This window comes from Echeneis naucrates, chromosome 17, assembly GCF_900963305.1.
Source record: "Echeneis naucrates chromosome 17, fEcheNa1.1, whole genome shotgun sequence".
NCBI classification, from domain to species: Eukaryota; Metazoa; Chordata; class Actinopteri; order Carangiformes; family Echeneidae; genus Echeneis; species Echeneis naucrates.
In genome coordinates this window covers 11962894-11981241 of record NC_042527.1, presented here as the reverse complement: position 1 = coordinate 11981241, position 18348 = coordinate 11962894, and the positions used below count along the sequence as shown (strand labels likewise).

Genomic DNA, 18348 nt, shown 5'->3' with positions numbered 1-18348 from the left:
TTACTTAAGCATAGTACCCTAAAGAAAGGGAACTGGAGAAAAACCTGAAAACCATGACTCTGCTCCCTGTTCTACCCCAGGAATCACAAATGGACCTGCATGTTGAGAGCACAGTGTAGTGGTCTACTGTCATAAGGTTCTGGGAGCTCTTTAAGATTTTGTAAGCTTTCAAGAGAATCAGTAGCTTAGTCCACCATCAGGGAGCTGGGAATGGCTTGTTTGCAGGGAGGAAAATGCCCGAGGAAATTTCTCGCAGGAACCCAGAGGCAGGAGGAGCACAAGGCTGTATGACAGAGATCAAGTAGACGGGTACAGACCAAGAAATTCATTAGAAAAGCCATGGGTAGAAAGTGAATGTTCACAGATTAATTTCAGTAAATATGTAAATAAATCAACCCAGATTTGATTAGGATTATCACAGGCTCAAAAGCCATAGCTAAACTTACATAATCATTCTGAGTAAAAACCAATGGACCATGAAAGCTCACTGATCACACATTAACTTCTATTGACTTTGTTCTAAGAACAAGCTGAAAGGTCCATGAATGACAGAGGTCAATATTCCTTCTTGTGCAAAATACATCCCATCAATCAAACCAGTTCTAGGTGTGTTTCAATACCAACTAAGAAATTTAGATTTCATATCAAATGCAACAGCGAGAAGTCCAATGAGAAATCAAGCTATAAACAGTTCTGTTTACAAGCTGTAAACAGAACAATCTAGATTTAAACTCCAAATTCTATCATGCAAAAAAAAAAAAGAAAAAAATTATGAGAAATTGATTGTTTATTTTCTTAAACTGGAGGAAGTGAATTCAGTATTCTTTCCTTTATTCTTCACTTTCCTTTGTCAGCACATTTCTCCTCATCCAATTTTGCCTGTTATACAACCCCCCCCCCCAAAAAAAATAAAATAAAAAAAATAAAAACAGGTGGTGAAGGAATGCCCTTCATGTACTGTATTGACCAACCACTGTGAGGAGAGAAACTGAGTCAGTGTCCTCATCTGTTTATACAGCTGCAAGTACTTTTCTTTCAACTCTGACTTTTGGCCTGCACAGACACTACAATTTTAAGATGGGGCCTTTATCTAAAAGGGACAATAACATGAATAACGTTTTGGTAATTATGCATATGAATAGCATGTGATTCAAGCTGACTTTTTTTTTTTTTTTTTGGATTTTGATATTAGTAGGTACGCAACAAGAAACTTTTAAACACAAAAATGTATAAGAAGAGAAAGTGGCTACTTAGCAGAACTACAATCTGGACAATGAGTCTAACACTGACAGCTTTTCCAATGTCTCTGTATACGCCTGCATTTTTTTTTAATATTTTCAAACTGCTGCAGGTTTTACACTGGTTAATGTGCTTCTTCTTCTTCTCATTTATTGGTCAAATGTTGCACATTACCACCACCAACTGTCAATGTGAAGAGCTGTGTGAAACGGCAGCAGCTATTTACACAGAAGGCACATTTTACGTCAAAGGTCAATTACTGCATAGATGAAGCTGTAGCAACAAAGAGGAGCATCAGACCCGGTCTGTGTATATCCAACCTCCCTTTTCCAGTCTGTTAAGGGACTGGTTTAAACTCCATGTATGAAGAATCTTGAATCCTAATACAGCTATTGTCCAGATACATTGAGTTGAGTGTCTTATTCTTTTTAAATACAAAACATGGCCAGTACATCAGGAAATCTACATTACTTGCCCAACAGCAAAGTGAAATTATGTTTTAAAGCCTGAGTAAGAATGTCCTTAAATTAGAAAATTAATAACTGATTGAGCCTCACTGTTGAATATGACACAATGAATTGAGTGATAATTTTCCTCAAACATAGCCAGTTCCTTTATCTATTCACAGTATTACAAACGTCTTGATTCTTGCTCCTTTTGCTCTTATTCTGCCACTATGAGAGTTTTAGTTTTTTCTTTCAATAATTAGTTAATAAAACAATAACATAACAAAAGACCAAGCAGAATCTCCCTCGGTTTTGGTGGTTATATTTCAACATCAGCATATTTTCTCGGCAGCATATAAAAAAAAAGAAGAAGAGAAACAATGACTACAGCTAAATATCAGTCTTTCTAACCATCTCTGTACAGTGTAGGTCCGACTGATGAGATGTACCACCCTTCATTCATTCCCTTCTGTATCAAAAGTTGAAATCCAAAAACAATCTACTTATGTCTAATAGAAATTTGAGTAAAAATGTGTGGGTCTACCCAAATCCGTTCAGATTTACACAAGTGTGTCACTAAGATCTGACACAATGTCTTGAGCTGTAATTTGCAGACATTTTCTCTTATTGCCCCTGCTTTCCAAGTGATTACAATGACCGAGAGACCAAATTTGGGTCAAAATAAACAAGGATGAGCCTCCCTTTACCTGTCCCCAGGTACAGAAAATGACAAGAAGAGCTAGAAAATAAACTCTTGATATGTAGCATCCTTTCTAGGAGGTAAATGTCTTTTTGTACAAGTCCCTGGTACCTCATTAATAATTCATAATACTATTTGGGGTGTTTCTCTGGGTTTTTTTTTTTTTTTTTGGGAGGGGGGGGGTATCTGACCAAATCACATATATTCCCTCTTGATGTGCCTCAGTGAGCAGCTGAAACTGAAGGCAGCATCAAAACAGAATATAACACAATAAAAAAAAACATCTGGTGTCTGCACCATCTTACTGGCCAGGTAAGTAGTCCATCCACTTAGAGTTGTCTTGGCAAAAACAAGGCCTACTTCCAGAAGGACAGAAAGTTATGTGAGAAGGCCAGTAACATTGTCCCAGCTCATTGGTGAAAGGGTGAGATCTATCAGAGAGTTACAGAAAATGAAAAAGTAAGTGTGTCTGCGAAAAGGCTAGTTCCTCTCCTGCACAAATACAGTCTCTTGTGGACAAAGACCCGCCTCTTGCAGTGTGATGTCATAGTCCAAGTGGGCAAGCTTCCTTCTGGGAAAATTGGTGACGAGTTCGAAGCGTTCGTTAGGGTAACCTTTGGACTGCACATGTCTTACCAGGGCCTTGAGGAGAGAGTGATGAGAGGTGAGACATTCAAAGCAGTTGTCAGTTATAATTTCTTTACAGGAAAACAACAAAGAAAAGCTCACTTTTATTTTACTTAGGAGTATAGAAAATATGATGAGATAATAAAACGCCTTTACATTAGCATTAAGGTCGTGCTTTGTTCATACAAAGTAACAGTAAAAACCCCCAAACAGCAGCTAAAACAATAACTTTGCTATGAGTTACAGGCAGGCTGTTTCCTGGCCAGAGGCAGTAACCTCCTGGAGTTTGCCAAATAGTGCAGATCAAGAAACAGCACACTGACTAATATTCCTCTGATTAATAGTTAGAATGGCATTTTCTCACCAAAAGTTTTGCTTTAGATGACAAGGAAATTTGCTCTCTCTGTCCATCTGGGTAACGGAGCATCAACCTGGCTTTGGGGCCTGTGTGAAAAATGAAACAAAGTCTTGTAAATATCATTGAGAAAAGATGTACCCTGTTGCTTGACCAAAAGTTTAATCACAGGTACTGTCATCTGTTAATGCAGCGTCTTTAATAAATCAGCATGATGTTGAAAAATAAACTCATTGTGGTGAGATTTGTTTGTTTGTTTTTTTTTTTTTTACGATGTGTCACTATCTCGTTGTCTATACCTGTGAGCAGTATTAAATATTCATATTTACTCAATTTATCATCTTTGCCTAAACAGATTTACAAATGTAGGCATATTACCATGTTAGTGGTGTAGAGAAATGATAGCTAGTGTCTGAAAGCAAGTGTTGGTAAGCATCGGTAACCTGACAGCTACAGGTAGCCTGTGTAGGTCCCCTAAATCACATTTGAATTCTAGAAATGTTTATAGATTTAATTTCTAAATCTGTAAATTTGTCTTTAAGCTAGAAGAATGTACAAGTTTGTTATTATGTTCCATAATCACGACAAAATACGAGCAGGCTCTAACCCTCATTGGTTGCTCTGCTGAATGCTTTGGCAGGGGTTGTCTAAGCTCAAAGCATGAGAGGTTGACTGACTGAACTTGCAAGGGCGATTAATTAATTCTACACAAACATTTTTAGAGAGTCAGCCTATCTGTAGCCTGGAAACTAACTCTGAGACATTATCCAATCAAGCACAGACACATCCTCATATCTCAACCCTAATCTTCATGGTTTCAGGTGAAGAATGACACATTGCCATACCGTTGTCATCAGGACAGTCCACATCAAAAGCGTTAGAGGTGCTGGTTTTTGATGGTCCAGCGGTTTCTGCCTCCGTGGAGCAGTGATTTCCTCCAGAATCTGGGTGAGGATGAAGATGACGAGGAGCCGCACCCGAAGGCTCCAGGTGGTTCTTTTTGCTCTCCTCTTTCTTGTAACTATGGTTGTTTTCCTTGTATGGAGACTTTCTATGGGAAGAGGTTGAACTATCGGGATGCAGACGTTGCTGTGCCGCAGGGGTTGAAGGGACTGGGGTGTGTTTGCTGGCAGAACTTTTTTCTTCGTGGGGTACTGGTGTTTCACTGTCTGATCCATCAACAGAGATGGGACCCTCACTGTCAGAGAAAGGCTCTGCATCTGATTCATCTTCAGACCGGGGGGAATCGGGGGCTTCGCGGACATTTGAGGACTCATAATGGGTCTCCTGCAGGGAGGCTCGGATTGCTGCCTCCAGCTGACTGTCTTCACTGGCATCAATCAGACTCTCCTAGGAACAAAAGCAGAGAGCAGCTGTAGAAAACAATGACTTGGGTAAAATAATACAAAATGGGGTAAAAACTAATATACTAGCCCAGGGGTTGTGGTACTGACAGAATCAATAATCACAATTCTTAAAACAAGTTAAACGTGCTGACTGAATAGGGGAAGAGAATGAGCATTAATAATAAGAATCAAATTAGATGATTTTACTCAGAAGGAAAAAAGTTCACGTGCAAAATCCAATAAGAGACAACAATGAACACATCACATTGTGATGACCAAAGTCCCAGATGAAAGTGCTACAATTGAGCTTTGACTGAAGAAACTTAGACAGTCAGAGCCACATGGGATAAAAGACCCACAGAGCGAGCGCGCTTGGCTGGGGGTGCGTGGCAGGATGGCCCATCGAGCTGTCCGTGTTCTGCCAAGAAGCCGGTGGCTTGCTCCAGGAATGATGCCACATCCAGCTGGTTCCACTCCACCATTTTCTGACCTAAAAAAGAAAATGTTATCAACAGCACAGGTCAGTGACAGCTCTATTAAATAATCAAAAAAAAGATGAACAGCATGACCAAAAGGATATGTTAACTTGTGCAATTCACATAGTTGTGATGTGAAAATCTAGCATAACATGTTTACTTTCTTATTCTATCACCTAATTATACAAGCATCTCTTACTCTGCCACACAGCACCATTAAAAGATGTTCCATGATGTAGTATACTGTTGTATACGATACTGATTTCCACGATGCAAAAGGAATATGTTGTCAATTTAAAATAAAGCAACACAGAAATGTGATATGGCTGTAACCTGTGTTTTTCTCTGCAGTAACCTAAAACCTACACAGTTTCAATGAACTACCATTTACCACTCACCTGTACGGGGGTCAAGGATGGAAATGTAAGGAAATTTGTTCAGTTTATAGAACTGGATGTATCTTTGTCCCTCTTCACTATCGTGATATACCTGCAATAATGGAAATTGCACAATTCAGGTCTGATGCGGTGTTAAAACATAGAATGAGTGATAGCTTCTACATTTACAAGTCCAGTCCAGTCTGAGTCTGGTCCATTTTTTGTCGCACAAGTTTCTTGTGTTTTCTCTAAAATAAAAAAGTGATATAGTTTTTCTATATCTTATTTACCTTTGTTTAGCTTTCTGTATTTATCTTTTTGTGCCACAACCCTCATATACTGTATGCATGGATATTTAGGGCAGACCAGGGACAGTTGTAACAGCTTGTATTCATCCAGTCAGAAACAAGCTAGAGTATTGTTGGTTGTTACAATGTCAATGCTTTTTGATTTATTGGAGGGAAAAAAAATGGTTACAACCGTCCCTAGTCTCCCCAACTTTATGTTTTATATCACAGAAGTGTAGTCTCAAACCTCAGTACATTGCATGAACATCAGATCATGTATGACTCAGAATTTCTAGTCTACATACCTGCCAGAATATGAAGTGTTCTCTGATGATGGTCTTCACTGCATCATTACTCCAAACGTCCCTGTTCAGACACTGGCAGGCGAAGTCCTGAACATTTTGAATGTTGATCATTAGCCACTTGTTCTCCAGCTGTCCACAGTCTTTTGCCTGTTAATACAAAAGAGGACAAGCAGAATAAGAAAAAAAAAGTTTTGGTTTGGTACACTCAAGTTTGGTTGAAGATAAAAAGCAATATTGACTGCATTCACAAAAGAAGCAGGTTTTCCTTAATGATAACTGGTGATAACTGTCTACATAATAACTTAAGGGCACTCTCAGCCACAGATTAAAAGGTGAAAAAGGTGACAATCTGCCTTCTCGTGACCTTTCACAACTGTGATCAACACAGGGACCATCTGAAATTTCACTAAAAGTTCAGTAAGTTCACACAGTTAAATGTATAGTATCCTTTACAGTGAGTGACTCTCACCGTCTCAAAGCTGCCTTTGTGCATGAGCTCAATCGGAGGCCGGAAAAGGTCTGCCAGGGTGCTCAATTTCTTATCCACCGTCCCACCATTACGGAGCTCCTGTTCCTGGCGGACTAGAGGAAGAAGAAGAAGAAGAAAAAAAAAAATCCCAGTCAATCAGTAAGAAAAGTATCCGCTCTTTGCCACGTGGTTGTTGTTGGCTGTTCTTAGCAGCATTATTTTTTCCTAAACCTTTTAAAACACACTGTGCCACCCACGGGACACTTTAGCCTTGGTGGTGTTACGTTATCTAAATTTTGGAGTCACTATTCTTTTAACTTAGCATCTGTTAAATTTACTGAGGTTTTTTCATGATAAAAACTGCCAGGGACCAGAACTATAACTGTGGTATGTGGGATGATTTTGGCTACATTGAATTTTGGGATTAGTGTACAAGAACAAGGCATTTTTGTGCGGAAAATTTTAATATCTCTTACTTGTTTCTGTTTGGAAATCTCGGAAGCCATCAAATATTGACCGGGCAGGTCTTCTCCGCTTTGGCACTGCATGTGTGACATAAATATCAAATGTCACACAACGACAACTTAAACAGCATCCCCAGTAAAGACAGCTATTTTGTGTAATGTCCATAAACATGAAGTAGAAGTGAAAAGAAAGAAAAAGAAGAAGACAGAAGTTCCTCAATACCTCCAAACAATGGTTCTGGTTCCACTAATATGTCCTGCTTCTGTGGAATAGGTGCTCGTACTTCACTGAGGGATAAGGCAAGACATATTAATCTAACAAATAAAGGAAACCTTGATGAAATTATGAGTTATACTTAACTCATAAGAGTTAAGTCTTTCATTTGATTACACCTAACAGCAACACACATCAGTGGCTTTAATGCTCAATTTTTCTGGCAAAAAAAATTGGGAGCACTACAAAAAAAAACATATTGCATTTTTTTAGACACTAAAATATGACAAATTTGTAGACTGAGTTTCTACTTTTGCATGACTAAATTTGGGAAGAAAAATATGAAATTACTCTGAAGGGGGCGCTCTGCTGCTTGAAGCTGGACCGGAGCTGGTGCTGGGCTCCTCTACAATCCCGCCTCCATCCAGAAACATGGTTACTGCCATCTCCAGGTTGTTGTTGCATGCTTCCAACATATGTTTCCCTACACTTTCTGTGGCTCCTACAGAAGAGATGGACATAAACATACTATTTCTTACTGATAGACATATGGGGGAAAAAAACTCAAAAAGAAACAAAACAAGAAAAAAAAAAAAGAAAAAGAAAAACACTGCTACATGAGTTCATATTCTGACATCCATATAAATTGGGACACAATACATTTTCTGGGGGATTGATTATGTGTGGAAAAACCAACTTATGAATATAACATAAAAAAAGAAAAAACATTAAAATCCATCATTACTACAAAACAGACCAGTGCAATGATGTGCAACATTGTCTGATGTGATCTGACATATTGTTGTATTCGAGGAACAGATACCTCAGTATGAAAAGGCAGGGCAAAATCTCAGCTGGGTGACAAATATTTACCAAATATTATAATCAGCCAACCCTGCGGAAGACAAGTCTCTCACTGAAATTTGATGTTCACACATCAAAGTCTGTTTTATACAGTAATTAACTATAGAAAAGATCTGCATTAATGTTTGTGTGTTCTAGCTGGGTTACTGCATTTACACATTTCATTTTTAAAAATCATGTGACATGTATTCATGCAGATATTTTTTAAACAAAAAACAAATATATGATTCTGCATGCGTACTTCTGCAAAACCGAAATAAGCAAATGTTAACTGTGTAACTGTAATAGATTAGCAGATTTCCAACAGTCATACATAATAAGTACTGTGCTCTGGGTTCTGGTACTTTGATTTATAAAATATTGCACTGCACTATGTAATGCACGCAGCAGAATGAGATTAAGACGACAAAATGTAACATACTAATAATAAGTGAGGCATTAATACATATCAATAAAAGACAGGAGGAAACATTCAGGAGCAGGTAAAGGAGAGGATGATTTAATATTGATGTAGAGTTACAATCAGATAATATAATACAAAACAATAAACAAAGTTTATTGTTTTGGCAGTTTCGGTTTAATTTGACGATACCTTAAAATCCACAAAATTTTAGATAGAGTAACAGAGTATTTCTGTCATGTAATGTTACGTCGTTTCTCAAGAAAACACAATAAAAAAAACCTTCCCATCTTGTATCTTTAAACTTTGAAAGAAAAGGCAGAAGACATGTATCCTACGGAGCTAATAGCATGCACGCCAAGTAGCAGGGAGTAGTACAGTGTACGGGTTACACGTTTTTTTAGTGAATAGGCAAGGCATGCAAAAACACCAACACGGTTTTGAAACCAGAATACAGATCAGAGTAATGCACAAACTTGACTTAATATAAGAAATAAGAGAAAACACCAGATTGAGGGTTAACTTTTAGTCTTTTGAACCGTGTGTCTTCAATGGGCTTTCCGCTCGTACTGCGCATGTCCGTTTCACTTTCCAAGTGTGGTAGCAGCCCCCGATCTGAGTCTCCTGCTTTTCCGATAAATAACTTATAACCGATTAACTGTCCATCGCGCCAAAGCGTACACAAACCACCAAGGACATTTGAGGGAGTAGCCAGAGACGGGTAGTGTGTTGATCGGACAGTGGTTGGGAGCAGAGTCAGAGTGGAGCTGACAGTAAGACAACATGAAGCCTGGCTACTGATGAAGAAGGGAAATGTTCTCAACCGACGTCCATTCCACATTATCACACAACCAGGCAGTGCAAGAAAAAAGTCGAAGGCAGCTCTCAGCCAACGATGTAGGATCTTTAAGGGGCATTACAGACTAAATCTGACATTTCTAAGTGACTATGACAGATGATGTCAAAAGCTAGTGGCTTGAATTTCCTTTTTCTGCGTCTTTGACTTGAGTTTAAAAGATAACTGGCTCTGTTTTTTCCCTCTGCAAAGCATTGACAGCGCAGGAGCTAAAGCAAGACTTAACGTCCGTTTTCTCATCTGCGCACCTATTTCCTTGTTTGTTGGGCAAAGGGGGGTGTTCCTGTCGGACAACCCAAAGACACCTAATAGATCAAATGCTGAATAAAATGTTATTTTTACCTGTTATTGCTGTGAATTGTTGTATTAACCCGTTCACCCCCGGAGCTGAGGTGTCTCCGAGCGCCGCCATCTTACCGCCACAAACAACAACATAAATGTGGCGCATGCGCTACGCTGTCCTTTTCCCCTCTGCCTGGCGCGGCGCGAGCCCCATGCGTCACCAGAAGATTTTGATGCCTAGTGGGTAATGTAGTTTGGCATACAAAGATGGCGCGCTACTGGGTTTTTCATCGAGTTGAACACAGAAGTATTGTGATCTGGGCATGTCTTATTGTTTTTTTTTTTTGTTTTTGTTTTTTTTAAAGGTGAATAGAAGTAAACACTATCAATTTTCTCACATAGACCTTTGCTGACTGCCTCTTTTTGGATTTCGGTCAACTTTGTAACCTGCTCTGTATTCAATAAATGTACAATTTTCTCAATTAAACAATTAACAGTTTATCAACATTTGGAAAGTAATTTTCAATTCCTTCCTCTTACTTAACATTATATATAAAATATATATATATGTGTGTGTGGTACCTGGTAGGCTGCACTTTTCATGAATAATTTCAATAATTTCTCATTAAGACTACAATTTACAATTTATACTGGATTTAATGATATTCTAATGAAGCTATGCCTTAACAGGTACATCAAAAATGCTTTGTGGTTTAGTGTACTTGGCAATACACAACTTGGCAAAACTTTTGGGAATTAATGTAGATTTGAAATTCAGATTTAGAAATTAATGTAACATCCATATCTGTATCAGTAAAATTGACATAGACTGGAACTTTCACTATAGGCACGCGCGCACACACACACACACATAAAAGACCGTTAAATGACTTACTGGATTCTCCAGGATTTTCCATCGTTAAAATAAATCTACTACGGTCAGGAAAATTAGAAAAAGGTTTAGGGATTGAGGTCTCATGATCAAGAATTACTGTTGTTTTAAAACAGCCTTGTATGAAGTTAAATAGCTTACACAGTGAAAATAATGCAGGCTTGCTGTTTAAGTAGTGTCATTTTATTGTTATTTGCATAATACATTCGGTTTGAAAACAGCATCAATCAAGTCCAAAACCTGAAGCTTTGGCTGTAACAACAATGAGCGATTAGCAATTTAAATAATTGCTCATTCAATAACCAGCAGAGGTCAAGTTATCTTCATTACAGTATCTTACACAGAACTGTTGTGCTGTGGCACATACAAGAAAGAAAAATCACTTTACAAAGGGAAGGTTATGATGGCACAGATTCTTTTTACATGAGATGGCCAAACTATAATCACAAATACATAAAGCGACACTTCAAATCCCACTGATCAATTTTAGGTAAGTCAGATGAACAGATGAATATAAAATAAAATTGCATTCATAAAAAAAACAAAACAAAAAAAACAACCCAACAACAACGCCTTTCAGCTTTGTTGATGGTCTCATATGGGCTTATGAATGTTCTATTGCTGAGATGTAGTCATTAACTGTGAGCAATTGGATTTAGAGGTTATGAACTACAATTTCAATTCATTTGTAAAACACAGAACTAAATAAACCTGATAAAAACCCAGAAAGTTCTTGATTGCAAGGGGAGGTACATTGTTGCCCACTTGTGGAGTTTCAGGGCTCACTATAAAACCTAGATGAAATCAATTATTTAATACTCTGCAGCTTACACAGAAGCTATTAATTTAGCATTCCTAATCTAAATAGGGTGGTGCAGTGAATTCTGGCGCTTATGCACCATTTTTGAGACTAAAGATCTTAGCCCTGAGGAGGGAGATGTCTTTCATATAAAAAATGCATCACAATTTAATTTTAAAAGGGAATAAATCATGTACACTCAAGCATTATGCAAGATAATGAGAACAAGTCATTCAATTTTAGATCAAGATGGTAAACATAGCCAATAGGATGGCTATCCCATGTCACTGTAGTGTCTTTAGTGTCTTTAAAAAATTGTCTGTGCCAACAGCATGTAATTTATCTTACATAAGTTAACATCATTGATGTGTCCAGCCTTCCCCTTTCAAAAGAAATTCACTTAAATAAAACCAACTGCCTGGCACAATAATCCCTTCAAATCAAGTTTATGAACAAATTTCCCAAAATCCAAAAATGACCAAAGGCTATATCCAGTGATAAATTCAAGATAAAAAAATAAAAAAACAAAAATTTGGGTTTTACACTGATTAGAAAACAAATTCTATGAACATGTTAAAGGACATTTTCTCACAAGCTTAAATTTATCGCACAGGTCAGTCTTGTTAAGTTGAAAAATGCCATATGAGCTGTAAAATATCTGGAACAAGGAGTAGACATTAAAAGGAGCTCACGATACCAATTTATTAAAATGATTCCTCAGTATCTGCTGATAGCTCTCATAAAAGACCGATCCTAGATACAAGACCATTAAATGCCACTTCACTGTGCTTCAACCTGCAAAGTGCCAGCATGGCATCTTAGGCTTCATTTTGATGTTGGGTCAGTTTTGACACACGATAAAGCAAATGAGATAATAAGAGGTCTCTTGAAGATTAAGATACCTGAATGCTATTTTGTCATGCACTTTCCCTTAAATGTCAAATTTTATTTGTTCATTTACTGACTCTGTACCTTTTGAGATTAGTCTCATCCTGTCCGACCAAAAGGAAAAAAACTGAAATCCCACTATTATTAGCATCATCCATTCCTCTCTTATCTTAGCAGTGCAATTTTAATATGATGAGTTACATGTTTTAATCTGCCAGTGGCCCCTGTATGATTGAGTAGAGAAGATGTCTCCATACTGCATCCTTCATGCAAAATGATAAAAGAAAAATAAGTGCGGTGGACAAAAGAGGAAATGGGCAATGAGTACTTTCACAGTTCCTACCCATCTTAATAGATAAACAAAGCTTTCAAACAAAAGCAGAGATCAAAGTGTGAATGAGTGCATACATGCATACATGTATGTTGAGTGAGCCATGGGTGTGTTTCATGGAATGTATACTTGTGTATGGAGTCATGATTTGATTTATTGAGGCCAATGTGTTTTCAAAATTATGTTTGCTTCCTTAGGGAGGAAAAAGACGGAAGAGAGGGTGAACACTGGAGTTGGCAGGTGAGTCGTATTCTGCAGTTTAGAAGCGGATGAAGGTAGCATCGATCTGGCGTACACTTGGCAGCGCCAGCATGATCTTTCGCCGATACTGTGGATCCTTCTGTAATGGGTTTCTCTCAAGGTAGACCGTCTCCAGGGACTTGGCATTCTTTAGCTCATCGAGATCTGACCAGTTATCTATTTGATTATCATTCATCTGGGGGAAGATTGAAAGAAAACATGGCCCAGAAGAAGATTAGTATTTTCCTGCACAGCCAAGGACTGTAAACAAATTGAGGATACAGAGAGCATTGAAATAATTCATTAATTAGTCAATAAAGAGGTATGATTAACAATACTGTGAAATAGGCAATTGATCCACCAATAACCAGGCAATATAAAAAACTATATACAATAAAAGATAAATAGATTCAAGTTCTGATAGAAATCAATTTTAAAATATAGCTTTTGTAATGCTGCAATGAAAATAATAGTGTTTTAATAAACTTTTCTTTTTATTTGTTAGTTGTTAATATATGTTCTCTCCAGGTAAAAAAAAGACACAAAGTGACCAGACATCATGGTGAGCAATCCAATATACTAAGGTTGTCACCTTAGGACATTGGTGATGCATTCCCCTCTAAACAACCTTGATACATGCAAAACTCAAAATAAATGTGAAGCAAATGGAAAAATCATTGAGACACTGATAAATGAAAATGAAAACTTGAATCCTTTTCCTGTCATGAATAATCACAGGACTCTGAATAAAGCTTCCTTAAAAAGATAAGGTCTTTGACAAATCACATGTATTATTTTCTGATTTCTAATGTAATCAACATTTTAATTCAGAATGTAAATTTTAGCACTTATTTTGAAAAAGTTGTAATATACAACTCTGTTAAAACAGAATAAAAACAGGTCGAATTCATTTAATTATTTAAAATGTTACAATTGATCCATACCCAGAACTCCTGCAGCTCTGTCAGATGGTTGATGTTTTCAATTTTCTTTATACGATTGGCTGCGATGTCTAGGGTAGTAAGCTTTTTCTGTAAGGGACCACAAGCAGAACAAACCATCTAGAACATGTCTTCACAGTTAGCAAAAAGCATGACTGGCAGTTTTTCATCCTGTCCTTTCAGAAATTAGCTGTTAGATCTGTATAACTCACATTGTTCTCTAAACCCTCAATGACCTCAATGCCATTGTGGCTCAGATACAGCTCTCTCAAGCTGACAAGGTTCTGGAGACCCTCAATTTTGGTAATACGGTTACTCTGGAAAAAAAAAAAAAAAAATCCCAGTGTGTCATTAATAATATCACATTATGTAAGCAACATTCTTGAAACAAGGGCTGAAGAAGATTAGAATTGGAATACCTGAATGCTTAAAACAGTCAGGTTGTGTAAACCCTCTAGATTCTGAAGCTGAGTTATTTTGTTGGTGCCAAGAAACAAACTTTGCAAAGATGCAAGCGTATCCAAGTTCTCTATGACCTGTGAACACAGCAAATTAAGATGTCTTGATCATTTCACTTGTGTCCCTCAATGTCTTTTTTTACATCATAATATCATAGCAACATGGCATAGTATTCATTACATATGCCACACTTAAGCAATTTTTCAATTCAAGTGTCTCACCCGAATGCGATTGGAGCCTAGCTCTAGCATCTCCAGGCCTATGAGGAGTTCCAAGTTGGCAATGCTGCTTATTTTGTTATGAAGCAGAAAAAGTTTCTTCAGCCGAGTCAACTGCTCCAAACCCTCAATCTTCCTCAAAATGTTGAAAGACACGTCAAGCTGCCTGTTGATCAGGAAAGAAATTTGTATTTAAGAATAAATTGTACTTGAGGTGCGACTTTTTTCTATATCAGCCAAATGAAAGAAGCACCCACTATCTAACTATCACTTTACATACTATCCTATAACAACTTCAGTCTTTGAATGTAACCTCATATGCATTCTTGCCTTTTCTGGCCATTTCAAACTTACTCCAACTCTGTGAGGTTTTGCAGGTTCTCCAGTTTACGGATCTGATTGTCGTAGAGATCTAATTCCCGCAGTGAGCTCAAACTGTCAAGATTTTCTATCTTTTTGATGAGGTTCTGTCGTAAGGAGAGTGTCTGCATGGATACAGAAATGAAAAGAAGAAAATTAAGAGGTATACTTAATAGTTTAATTTATTAAAAACAAACTAACAAAAAAAACAACACTTCTCTAAACAGGAAAAATTAAGGAATAACCTGTCATCAGTCACAGCTGTTACTTACTTTAGCTTTCTTTAACACCTCCAACCCTTCAATCTTTCCAATGCGGCAGTGAACAAGATCAACATCCTAGAAAGGAAGCACTCAGCTTAGAAACACATCCTGTCCATATCTAATAGTATTAAAGACAAGATAAAAACTCTATAGATGCAATGAAAATTGTTTCATAAGAGAACATCATTAAAAAAAGAAAAGAAAGAAAGAACGGTGATACCCCCATGCTCTATAAACACATACTAGAACTACTATCCTATATCACCCTGCGACAAGTAGATAGAAAGACATTTTATGATACAGCGGTGAAACATTAATTTTGTGACAAATATTCTAACCTCTTCCTCTGGGTCCAAGGTTATGGTGTCCATGTCGACAGGAGACTCTTCTTTAACTTTAAAGGTGACAAGATTGAATCAACCTAATAAAACTGCTGTATTCAATAATAATTAGATTTTGGAAAAAAAAAACTTTTCAAAGCAGTTGAGAAGACTCTTAATTATTTAATGTTGTGATATAATTTAAATTCACCATGTCAATATGTGCTGGTTCATGTAAGAGTACAATTAAATGCGAGATTGACTCGTTCAATGCTTCCCTTTTAATGCGGACGTGCTGGAGTTGTGTTGACTTACTCGTGGTAGCAGGCTGATTGGGGTCCATGTCTCCATTGATACTCCTCCTCCTGGTCTCATCATCACCAGACTCCTCAGACTCACCCCTCCGGTCCACTACAGCCAGCAGGGCAGGAGAAGAGAAGCTTAGTCTCACCATCCAGATACAGAGCTGTCATCTGATTACCTGCTGTATCAGCGACACATTTAACTGATGTATATGAAATATGAAGCAAAGGCCCGGCCCAGCCGCATCTGGTCCACCGAGGAGTTAGGTGGGTGCCATGTGGAGCATCCAGCCTCTCGTCTGGCTGTCACCGGGGTAGGAACCGTGACTATTGAGATCCAACCAAATACAGCTAGCAGAGGATAAATTAGTCACTAGCATTCGGCATGTTGGAGGGGCTAATTGTGTCTCCCCCAAAGACAGCTTGCAGTTTAAGATTTGCTCTCTTAGATTAACGCAGACTGAATACTACTAACCATGTTCGCTAGCTGGATACCTTACAAGATCCCAGTAGACATCTGACGAGCAAAAATGAGAAACGTGTCATCTGGAGGATCGACCTCCTTTTATCATAAAATTCCGACTTCAGGCAGGTAGAATAAACAAAAGCAGCCAGTGAGAGTCAAGTATGTGAAAGACAGAGAAGCAGTAATGGTGAGTTGACTGAATAACGTTAGCTAACGAATCGTGTTGTTAGCCTGTTAGCTCGACAGCTCGACAGGATGGAGGGTGGAGGTCTGGTTACTGCCAGGGAGGAACAGCCGCCGGGCCTGCTCAAATAACAACGGACTCGTTCTTTCGCGTGAATGCCAATCCATCTCGGCCAAAAAAAACCACAGCACGGTTTCAACATTTCAAATTCACTCACCTTCCATTTCCTGAAGCTCTCCAACAGACTGGGAAGCCATGTTTCCTGTAAACACTCCTGACAACGGCTCAGCCAATCAGGTGAGAGCTCATCCTGCAGCGAGACACAAGACAGCGCTGCGTCACACCACAGGCCTGCAGCTGCTTAAAATAACTACCAACAAAACACAAAGCCACTCCAAACAACAACAGAGGCATGAAGATAATCATAGAGACAAAAAATATCACACAGTTACTTCAATCATTTGTAATAGTTTTCATGATCAAGGGTTAGGGGAATTTAGAGACTATCATAGCAACTCACTAATTTTGCTGATAAAATGTATTGCTTGTAAGACTAACGATTATGTTAAAAGGTTATGCCCCACACTTTCACACATTAAGTCATTTAATGAAATGTAACTGAACAGTAAGCTAGATTTATACAGGATTACTACTGACTTTTAATATAAACATATGCTGTTGTGTCGAGTTTAGTTTAAGAAGACTTCCAAAATACATTAATTACATTTTCTTATTATTAAGACACAATTTATGGGCATCCAACCAAGGAATTTCCAGTTCCTTTTCATTTGCTTATGAAAGCTCCTTGGAATTTTTCCCAAAGCAAAATAAATTTTGTGTCCCTTGTATCCAAAAGGGTGGGGTTCTTCCTTCCTGCCTTAATGTTCTGTGCTACCCGTCTGACTGTGACTGGGGAAAAGCTGTTGTAGGAGTGGGCCATGTGAGAGTCAATGCTCTCAGGCCTGTGGTGTCCCACGTTGTAGCTGGGGTTCCTCCACCTGAACAGAGTTTGGGGTGGGATGCTCTTTGCTTTCCTCCTATAAAGCTGTGCGTAAATGCAAATTAAACATCCATCCCATAGCTACAAAGCTAACGTTAACTGTCAGGCTAACATCAGAAAGCTCTCCTCACAAGTAACAGCATTGGTCACGTTACTGCTGTGAATAATGAAGGAAAGACCCCAAGACCCGTAATTATGAGTCATGAACAAATCACTCATTTCTACACAAAGCCTGCACAGCAGCCATGAGTCAACTGAACAAGAGAGTCGCGAATGAAATGAGCCATTCCTACACAGAGAATATGCAGCAGAAAGTGAACAAATCTGAAACTGTGGTGTGCATGTGGACCAGAGAAAATACAGATGGAGGTTGCTGATCTACCAGTTTTCTGCCACGTGTCTTGAGCAGCAGGTAGTGTAGTGGTTGGCGCTGTCACCTCTCAATAAGAAGGTCACAGGTTTGGTTCCTGGCCTGGGGAGCCGGTTAATTGGTAACTCTAAGTTGTCCGTGGTGTGAGTGATGGACTGGGCTAATGAGACCGGACCCCCCAGAGGCCAGATACTACACTGGACTGCCCAGAGACAAGACCGGACCAGAGGCCTGGTCTAATCTCTAGAGGGGTTCAGTCTTGGCTAATAATAATCCATCCATCTGCTGTAGCTGTGCTTGAAATGCACAGGCTTTGACAGTCTTCTGTCTTTGTGCAATTTCCCATTATTCTAATGTGCCCTGCCTGGTTGTTTTTCACCAATGTCCTACTATCCCAGCAAAGTGTCTTTGGCAGTTTGCCTGCTTTGCCCCTTTTTTTTTTTTTTTTTTAAATGAATAAGGTTTTATCCACCGGCCCCTCTTTCTGTCTGGTCTGGGATTTGGTCCAGTTTGCTGGAATTATGTGTCAGACAACCACCTAAACAACCAAATTATAACCAAAGAGGATGAAAAGCTCAAAATAATAAAGCACACGGTGTTTCATTCTG

General features: G+C 38.5%; 2 protein-coding genes across 2 annotated transcripts; both read right to left on the bottom strand.

Annotated features, from left to right (window-relative positions):
- Nucleotides 1–1160: 1160 nt before the first annotated feature.
- Nucleotides 1161–9850, bottom strand: ubxn7 (UBX domain protein 7). Its single transcript, XM_029525701.1, has 11 exons — nucleotides 9768–9850; nucleotides 7657–7807; nucleotides 7315–7379; nucleotides 7104–7169; nucleotides 6628–6740; nucleotides 6159–6305; nucleotides 5588–5678; nucleotides 5073–5203; nucleotides 4213–4717; nucleotides 3377–3456; nucleotides 1161–3027 (listed from the first exon to the last, which is right to left on the bottom strand). The coding sequence occupies exons 1-11, from the start codon at nucleotides 9835–9837 to the stop codon at nucleotides 2866–2868; spliced, it is 1581 nt and encodes a 526-aa protein (XP_029381561.1). The 5' UTR covers nucleotides 9838–9850; the 3' UTR covers nucleotides 1161–2865.
- Nucleotides 9851–10770: 920 nt separating this feature from the next.
- Nucleotides 10771–16639, bottom strand: ppp1r7 (protein phosphatase 1, regulatory (inhibitor) subunit 7). The gene is made up of 10 exons (XM_029524684.1): nucleotides 16588–16639; nucleotides 15734–15829; nucleotides 15437–15492; nucleotides 15108–15173; nucleotides 14830–14960; nucleotides 14479–14641; nucleotides 14218–14334; nucleotides 14011–14115; nucleotides 13802–13888; nucleotides 10771–13053 (listed from the first exon to the last, which is right to left on the bottom strand). Exons 1-10 carry the CDS (start codon nucleotides 16625–16627, stop codon nucleotides 12877–12879), a joined length of 1038 nt encoding a protein of 345 aa, XP_029380544.1. The 5' UTR covers nucleotides 16628–16639; the 3' UTR covers nucleotides 10771–12876.
- Nucleotides 16640–18348: the final 1709 nt, after the last annotated feature.

What these genes read in the sequence shown, in the direction of transcription:
- ubxn7 (XM_029525701.1), bottom strand. Translation starts at nt 9,837, where the DNA reads ATGGCGGCGCTCGGAGACACCTCAGCTCCGGGGGTGAACGGGTTAATA. An exon ending in AGCAGAGCGCCCCCTTCAGA is followed by an intron (nt 7,380 to 7,656) that starts GTAATTTCATAT and finishes CTTATCCCTCAG; the next exon opens with TGAAGTACGAGCACCTATTC. An exon ending in AGATTTCCAAACAGAAACAA is followed by an intron (nt 6,741 to 7,103) that starts GTAAGAGATATT and finishes TTCTTCCTCTAG; the next exon opens with TCCGCCAGGAACAGGAGCTC.
- ppp1r7 (XM_029524684.1), bottom strand. Translation starts at nt 16,627, where the DNA reads ATGGCTTCCCAGTCTGTTGGAGAGCTTCAGGAAATGGAAG. An exon ending in CCTTGGACCCAGAGGAAGAG is followed by an intron (nt 15,174 to 15,436) that starts GTTAGAATATTT and finishes CTTCCTTTCTAG; the next exon opens with GATGTTGATCTTGTTCACTG. An exon ending in TGACTGTTTTAAGCATTCAG is followed by an intron (nt 14,116 to 14,217) that starts GTATTCCAATTC and finishes TTTTTTTTCCAG; the next exon opens with AGTAACCGTATTACCAAAAT.